Source organism: Phalaenopsis equestris, unplaced genomic scaffold, assembly GCF_001263595.1.
Source record: "Phalaenopsis equestris unplaced genomic scaffold, ASM126359v1 Scaffold213200, whole genome shotgun sequence".
Classification (NCBI taxonomy): Eukaryota; Viridiplantae; Streptophyta; class Magnoliopsida; order Asparagales; family Orchidaceae; genus Phalaenopsis; species Phalaenopsis equestris.
Window position 1 is genome coordinate 13,386 of NW_018232064.1, and position 9,635 is coordinate 23,020.

General features: G+C 33.5%; 1 protein-coding gene across 1 annotated transcript in view; it reads left to right on the forward strand.

Moving 5' to 3' along the window:
- Positions 1–328: 328 nt before the first annotated feature.
- Positions 329–9,635, forward strand: part of LOC110036956 (alcohol dehydrogenase-like 1) — a 9,550-nt gene continuing 243 nt past the window's right edge. Inside the window, 8 exon segments of the mRNA XM_020741519.1 lie at positions 329–357; positions 500–686; positions 689–830; positions 7,269–7,351; positions 7,918–7,993; positions 8,474–8,538; positions 8,604–8,699; positions 9,421–9,582. Coding sequence (XP_020597178.1) covers positions 329–357; positions 500–686; positions 689–830; positions 7,269–7,351; positions 7,918–7,993; positions 8,474–8,538; positions 8,604–8,699; positions 9,421–9,582 — 840 coding nt within the window.

The window sequence follows — 9,635 nt, forward strand, 5'->3', positions numbered from 1 at the left end:
CGCACGCAAGCTGCATGCGGACGCCGATCCGCATGGAATAATTTTTCATTTTCACGAGCTTGAATTTGAATTTGATAGATGATATTTTTATTAATTTAAAAATTATTATCTTTCGATTTACGTGATTATATAATTAAAATAATTATTAAAATAAATTATTGTGAAATATATTTTTAATGATCGTTAAGTTCACATTTGTCTGTATCTAAGGGATTAAACGTTAGGAATTAGGAATATAGGGCGGCTAATGATCGGTCGTCACATCACCTAACATTGATATGTATGACAATGTGGCGCATGAAAGTTGGCCGTTCAGACGTGTCGCCCGATGGTCGATTGGTTGCTTTTGGTTGACTGGTAAGCTGGAGGGTAGTGCTCGACCAGCTCGACGGGTCGGCTGGTCTTCCACTAGAGTTTGGTGACCATAAATATATAATTATATGTTAGATATATAAATATAAAAAGAAATAAGTCTGAATTTTCTTTTGGATACTTGTAGGGTTGTGGAGAGCGTGGGAGAAGGAGTGGAGGAGGTGGTGGTGGGGGACAGGGTGGTTCCGATGTACCAGCCGAAATGCGGCTGCGGCGAGTGCGGGGTTTGCCGGTCGAATGAAAGCAATTTCTGCACAGGGGTTCCGGCGAGGCTCGTTGGAATGCCGCGGGACGGCGTCAGCAGGATCACCGACGCGGCGGCGGCGCTGCCATTAATAACATGTTCGGCATCTCGAGCTTCTCGGAATATACCGTCGTCGACGTCGCCTCCGTAGTGAAGTTGGAGCCGGGGATGCCGTCGGATCGAGCCTGCCTGCTGGGCTGTGGCATCTCCACTGGTATGTTTGTAAATTAATGATTTAATTCTGCAAAGTTGCTGGCCTTTTTTATTTTAAATATTACATTAGTTTGACATTTGGAAGATTTACAGACGCATCACTCAATTGTTATGTATTTACAGATATATCACCAAAATTTCAAATTTTATTTATGAGCTCATATTCTAAAAGATTTGTTGCTGTAGAGTTATAATTTAACATCTTAGCATTGCATTGCACGAAGAAGATGATGGTGATGCAGTAGATGTATGATAGCGGTGATGGTTTTACGTGTCTCAACGTGTACGTATGTACTTCATTTGTCGAGCATGTGAAAGTACAAGAAGAATCTCATTTTAAGATTCTTCATTCGACCTTCTTAGGGCACGAGTGAGAATGTCACGGGAAAACGATGTAGAAACTTGGTGCCCCAAACTTTGAAATTTTGCCTCAGAATAATGAGTAGTATTAGAGCAGAAACTTGTGTATTGCATTTGTTAGCCATTTAAGAAGTGTGTACTAATATAAACAGGACTTTGTTTTTCACGTACAACGCTAAACAATTATGTGTTGAAAGATTCACGGTGGTAGAATGATAATTTAATGATTTAGCTTTTCACTAAGATTCATAAAACAAACAATTTAAAAAATAGTAGTAGGGGGAAACATCAAAATTTTGATGTGAAAAACTCTAAACGAGAAAAAACTACGAAATCTATCACATTCAAAGTAATCAATTATGTAATTGTAAGTACACATGTCCACTATTCTCCTGAATTAGATAAGATAAAATTACAAGATGATAATCATAGATGTACAATAATAGTTTAGCTATAATAGTCATAATTGAGTTATGAGAAACGTAGTTCTTGGTTATAATATCAATAGTTAGCCGCAAATGTCGTAGATTGCTATAAAGACAATAGTTGGTCATAAAGGTAATAGTTGGTTGCTACAATGGTTCCAAGCAACATTCGTGGACGGTCGATGACATGTGGTGCAAGAGGGCAATGATCGATAGTGGTCGATGATGGTTAACTGTTATGAAAACCTGTGATTACTCAATTGGTTCTCTCTAGGACATGCTCTAGGCTTTTACTCAATCTTTTCTTCTCCTCTCTCCCGTCAAGTGAATAGAAATATTCTATTTATAGCCCTTTTTATGGAGACGTGTTTTGATATTTTAACGCACAAGTTCCCTTACAACATGATCAGAAGGTTCATGTTGAACCCTCTTGATCATATATCATTTTTAAGTACTCAGGAGTCTTAATGATCTCAGAATTGAGCAATCTTAAGCTTCTCGAATTCATCTCGTTGAGAATCTTGATCCAATTATAAATATATCAAATTTGATGTTCATTTGACAATTCAGTTGAAGATCTAAAACTTCCACTTATGCTTCAACAATTTGATCTGGGACTGATTGGATTCGACTTGAGCTAATTTTTACATCATTGGTTTAAAAAAAAGTCAGTTTGACTGTAAATTTATTAAAATCGGGCCCGATGATCTTAAGTTTTAATTGGGAAAATCACTCATAAAAAATGCATCTAGATTTGTGCTTGATAAAAATATGTTAAACGTACATCAATAATAATGATTTTTTTTTAAATACACTTATTTCTCACACAATTATTATTAAATTAAAGCAAATTTAACGTATATGGCACACAAATTTTATTTATTCATATATCTGCAGCATAAAGTTTGATAGAATAATCATATTTAAAATTTAAAAATATATATATAAATAATTATCATTTATTCATAAAATAAGATAATAATAACGTTATATATATATATATATATATATATAAAGTAATATTATGAATTATAAAAAATAATAAATGATCAAAATGAAGGAAATGTGATCAGCAACAAGTTTTTTGGAACATTGCAAACAAAATATAAATTTAAATTATTTTATACACATTATAAATTATAAAAAATTAATAAATTTTTTATATATTTGATATTGTTTATTAAATTTAATTTTTATTTTCTTAGCTAGGTCTGGCGCCTAATTTTTTTTTAATTATTTTATTTTACTCATTATGTGCGTGTCCGATATGATATAATTGTTATATTGTCGTTAAGGCGTTCTGGGCAAAACTACTAAAAAATTAGAAAAAAAAAAGGTGGCTGAAGTTCATAGGATTTGCTTTAAGATGTGTGCATTGCAATAAGAAACCATTAGATTCTCACGACACTTAACAAAGATCTGACGGCTGAAATCGAAGCAGGTACTATTTTTTCAAATTATATGCAGAAGCCTCGGCAGTGGTGTGGTACCACATAGTAGGAATAAATGTCACTGTTGGGCGGCTGCAACTTATCCAGCTTATCCAGATAAGCATTTTATCCTGATAAACGAACTATCTGTTTGGTTTGTATGTTTCAAAAACAGTTGATTCTGGATAAATGATCGTTACGCCCCTGTTCCGGATAAATTGTTTAGCTGTTTGGTTTGTGCGTTTGAAAAATAACTTATTTGAAGATTTTTGTAGATAAAACACCATTCACACATTAATTCAAAAAAAATATTTTTAAATTATGTGTAACATAAATTATAATCAATATTTTACATTTTACACTAATTTTAAAATAAATTAATTTATTTTAAAATAAATTAATTTAAAATAAATTAATTTAAATTTAAAAATAAAGTAAACTCAAACAGAATAATATATGTATGAGGAGCTGAAGAAACTGAAAGTGGCAACAGATTAGCTCCCCAAACGCACCCTAAGAATAAAATAGCTCTAATCTCCAAAAAGTAGCAAGTGAATCTCAAATACCAGTTCCTTCTAGATAATTGGTTGATTCACAATTAAAATTCTTCTTAAAAAAAAAACATTGAACTTAAAACAAGGAACCAACAAGTCTTGCAACATTTCAAAATAAAAATTGGATGGAAAGTCTTGAATAAGAAACAAGGCACCAGCGAATCGTACGACATTTAAAAATCTATTCCAATGCCTCAAGAACATTGGATGAAAAGCTTTGAACTGTAACAAGGCACCTACAATTGTACGACATTTAAAAATCTATTCCAATGCCTCAAGAAGAATGGATGAAAAGCTTTGAATTGTAACATGGCACCTACAACTATTGCGGCATTGCAAAATCTATTCCAGTGTTTCCGATTATTGGATGGAAAGCTTTAAACCAGAAACAAAGCACGAAAAATCATTGCGGTATTTCCTAATCTATTCCCTAGAAACATTGAAGGTCAGGATAGGGGTTAAAACATTGGAGCTCAGCATGAATGCTTTGAACCGGAAACAAGAGGAGGTAGGGCACAATACTTACCTTGGTCGGAGTGGTGCAGAAGGATGAGAAAAGTGGGAGTTTCGGTGGTCTCTGTAACGAGCGATCCCTTCGTCGCCACTCCTGTTTTCGTTGCGGTAGAGAAGGGATCGCGAGAGATCCGTGCGAGAGGAGGAGGCAGAGGTGAAGGCGAGCGGTGTCGAGAGATCCGTGCGGAAAGAGATGAGGGTGAGAGTTGTCTTTCGCTCGAATGAAACGCGGATCACGGGGTCCTACCCGCGATCCGCGCCTAATGTAAAATTGGGAATGACTTATTTAAAAATGCTCGCTAAACGTTTTTTTCAAACAATGGGCGGCGTTTTTAAAATACCACCGTTATAAATAAGCTTCCCCAAACACACCCTAAGAAAGTCTGCAAAAATTCAGAAATAAGTACTCGTTGCTTGTCCAAAGGCATCATAATTCTTTTCTGAAAGGCATCATAATTCTAACTTCTAATTAGGGGTGAGCATTCGAACCACCCAAAAATTTGAACTGAACCGAACCGTACACAAATTTAATTCTATTTAAACCACTCGGTCATGAATAAATCGAAATTTAGTTAGTTAAAATTCAACAATGAACAGACATTTAGTTTTTAAAAATGAAAAAAATCCAGATGTATTTTTGAAGCCAAACCGAATTGACCTACTCGAATAGTTCGTTTCGGTTTGAACGAAATAATGCACACCCCTATCTTGAATAGACATATATCTATATCTATATATATCTAAATATATATGTATATATATATATATATGTATGTATGTATGTATGTATGTATGTATGTATGTATGCATGCATGCATGCATGCATGCATGGAACCGATCGTCTGTTGGATGGTAGCTTCAGCGCAAGTTTTCTCTGTCCTGAGTTTGAATCCATTTGAGTCGAATTAGCACATATAAGGTAGACAGACACATGTTGCGGACCATCATTATATATGTATGTATGTATGTATGCATGCATGCATGCATGCATGGAACCGATCGTCTGTTGGATGGTAGCTTCAGCGCAAGTTTTCTCTGTCCTGAGTTTGAATCCATTTGAGTCGAATTAGCACATATAAGGTAGACAGACACATGGGACCATCATTATATATGTATGTATGTATGTATGTATGCATGCATGCAACCGATCGTTTGTTGGATGTGGATGGTAGCTTCGGTGCAAGTATTTTCTGTCACAGGTTCGACCCCGCTTGAGTGCACTGCCTTGCAGTGCAGGATCGCGTGGTTAGACACATGAGAGTTGATAGAGTCTTGTATCATAGCATCCGACCATTATTTTTAATGTATACATAATACTAGAATCATTGAAAATTAATGGTAGATTTAAGTTTAGGATCTCAGGATTCTTTTGTAAAGAGGTACATAAATTATTCATGATTAATAAACCTCCACATCCCCACATAATTTGTATTAACGCTCTTTTTATATAATTATCTATAAATCAATTATATTTGGCTAACAAAAATCAAATTTTCTCTCAAATATATATTTATATTTTAATTTTGCTAATCAATTAAATATAGATACTTTCTTAGCTCAAAAATTCAAAATATTGAGGTTCAATGGAGTATAACTAAGTACTAAATTTATTTGAACTGATTAGTTATTAAATTCTATGTATTTTATGGGTTAATTTTATTTGTAATTAACTCTATTTTAAAGCTTTAGGAATCTTTATATAGAAATGAATTTTATTTTAGTTAGAGATCTATCATTAGAGAGTCAATGGCAGTTGTTAATACTTAATGAAAGGTTTATGTTATCCCTACTGCCTTTCTTCATCTTTCTTTACACACTTTAGACACATTGAACTCTAATTAAATCTACCATTTGTATTAGAATTTTAAGATTTAGATATCTACTTCTTACTTTAGGACATAATTTTTACAAATATACCCCTAACATGGTAGGACATGAAATTATATTTAATGTAGTTAATATCAAAATCAAATATATATATTTGGGCTTGACAATTATATATAATACAAGAAAACAATCCAACTAGTCACACAAAAAGGTGTGTCCCTAAGATAACTGATAGCACTCGAGGAACTCGTCCTGTAATATTATCAAGTCAGCCAAAACGAACAGTTGAATAAAAAATATGATAATTAACATGAGCTAAAAAATAATTGAGACTACTGCCTAAAGGCGTGTCCCCTAAGATATAATCTTATAAGTGGAGCCAAAGTGCCTCCATGATGGTTCCCTGTAAGACCTGAGAGCCTGTCTGTAGCCAATTCGTTTGTACGTAGCACAACACACCACTCATCTTTATCTAAATCTTTTGATTCATATTTGATAAAAATAAATCTAAAGAATTCATTCTTTGAGTTAGAGCAATAAACAAGTTTTTTTTTTATATATTTAGAAGCAAGCAATGCATGGTTTCATGTTTATCATTCTTATAACTTTTTTTCGTAGTTTTCTTTCAAGGAGAGAAAAAAAAAGAATCAAGATACCAAATGCATACATCTAAAAAGACTTACCTAGTAGTCAGGTGTCGAGTTGATCTGTCATTGAGTTGCAAAGTTAGCCTTTTTAGTCCACCTGCCAAGTTACTTGTTGTTAAGTTCTAACTTTAAGTACAAGCATTTCATTCGCTTATATTGAATGACATGACATAAAACTACAAGATGTGACATGACATTATATACATTTACCTTTTTTTTATGTACTTATTTATTTATTTTTCATCAAACCAGAAAGACACCATGAGATTAGAAAAAGTGGGTCGAATGTTTAAGAGATGTCTATTCTAGTTCTTTTTAAGGATTTGATTTTTCTTTTTTTTTTTCTTAGACTTGAGTGATTTGCTCATAGCTATAAAATGCATCTTGTGAGGCCAACATTTTTTTGGGAAATTTACATAAATACCTCACAATTCCTTATGTATTTACACATCTAACACCGAGAATTTGATATTTATGCCAATAATACCTTGTGAGTGACATGCATGTAAATATTGATGTTGATGTGTGGGTGTTAGATATGTAAATATATAAGAATTGTGTGCTATTTTATGTAAATATCCCTATTTTATATTGACATGATCCCTAAAGTTTGCACAATTACTAAATTTATGTCCATTTAAGAATATTGGTTTGAGAAACTAAATTTCTTTGCAAATATGTAGGGTTGGGAGCGGCATGGAAAGAAGCCAACGTCGCGGCGGGCTCTGCAGTTGTTATCTTTGGCCTCGGTGCCGTTGGTTTGGCGGTAAATTTTTTTTTATTTCGCCCGCTCTTATGTATGTATACACACATATAGAGGGTGTAAACGAACAGAACTTGTGTTCGTGTTCGGTTCGTTTGAAATTTAGTTTGTTTAAAATAAGCTCGTGTTCGAAATTCTTCGTGAAGTCACTGTTCGTGTTCGTTTCTTAACGAACGAGCCGAACACGAGTTGTTCGCGAACGACAAGCCAGTTTGACATCCATAATATTAATATATATATAAATAATATATTATATTAATTATATAACTTATATTATATAAATATATAATATCTATAATAGTATATTAATAATATAGTATATTAATATATTATTATTACTAATTTATTATAAATTATAATTTATAAAATTTAATTTTTTTTATAGTCCCGGATTATTAATAGTTGTTTCAAATTGGTCCTAGATCATATTTTTCCTTAAAGTTAATGGTGCCCTGCATGAATTGAAGGTATTTTTGACAGTACTATATATATATTTGTGTGTGTGTGTAATTTTCGCTTTTGAGAGTTATTATTTTTGGTATTTATAATTTCTCTTTGTATTTCTGAAGGTTTCGGAAGGAGCAAGGTTACGTGGGGCTGCCAAAATCATTGGCGTGGATTTGAACCCAAACAAATTCGAAATTGGTAAATATGCTAACATTTACACCAAAATAATTGGTATTTACATATCTAACACCTAATCTTTCATTACATAACATATATCACTTGCTTTTTAACATTGAAAAAAACATTGTCTTGCACCGTTGTTATAAATATAGAGAAAATATTTGCATACGTAAGACGTACGCAGCGCTGCGTATGTTGAGAGGTTTTTCAGAGGGTATAGGGGGGGTGATATCCGCGTTATACCCCATTTAACCTCTCTGTAACCTACGTGTAACCTACAAATAAATTTCACGCTTCTGTAATTCTGGTAAGTACATGTAAGTTACAGAGATGTTACAGAGGATATAACGCGGATAAACCCCCATGTACCCTCTGAATAACCTCCGACGTACACAGTGTTGTGTACGTCTTACGTACGGAAATATGAAAAGTTCGGTGTTGGATATGCAAATACGTAAAAAGTGGAGGGTATCCATGTAAATTTTTTTGTTTGTGCAGGAAAGAAGTTTGGAATTACAGATTTTGTTAACCCAAAGGAGATCGGAGAGAAAGCTGTGAACGAGGTATTATATATGCAAATAGGCCCATATTTATCATGATTATTATTTTTTTCTTTTATTCTTTATAGGTGATCAAGGAGATGACAAATGGTGGTGCAGATTATTCCTTTGAGTGCATTGGCTTGACATCAACTATGAGCGAAGCATTCTGTAGCTCAAAAAGGGTATATTCATCTAAATTACATGTTTCACAAGACAAATATATATATTCATCTTGTGCGTATACCTTGGCATGCTGATAGAGCAGCGTTTCTGAAGGTCGTAAGTCTCCTCAAGTCCCTGGTTCGAATTCCCCAGTGCGTAGGGCGTGGTACTCGAATATTTAGTACGCCTAAAGATGGTCGGGACTCATCTAATAGCCTTCTGTCATTCCTTTTAAATACACACACACGCTCGTACACACACACACACATCTTATGAAAGAAGTTATGAAAAATTTAGTTAATTGATTCACAAAAACTTGTTGCAAAGTTACTTAGCAAACATTATAGTTGTTATTGATGATATATCATCATTATTGATACCAACTCTTTATTAACATTATGAATTCTCGCCATCATCTAAAAAATTATTGAATCGCGATCTTTTTAGTTATTTCATCGTGTTTCTGTCATTCGTTGTAAACAAGTAGGACAGAGTGGCAGTATAAACCGCCACAAAGCTGTTTCAACTTTCACATTTTTTGCAATTTATGTGGACCAAAACTTTGATTTATGTGATTGAGAAAATAACAAGGGTGGCAACACCTAAATATCATAATACAACAATGTACGATAATTTTGTACAAAAAGTCTGCATGCATACGAACTACATACGTAATATTCTCCGCTCAATGTCTTTCATATATACTATGCCTATCAATCATATTTGTCGCTCGGTTTGCAGGGCGGGGGGAAGACCATAATTCTTGGGGCAAACATGGAGGGATCATCATTTTCCATAAACTCTATTGATATTATGTATGGAAAGTCTATTATGGGATCAATATTGGGCGGAACCAAAGTCAAGGTTGATATTCCAATATATATCAAAAAATATCTCAATAAGGTGATCTCTCCTCTCATTCATATAGTATTAATCATCTATATATATATATATAT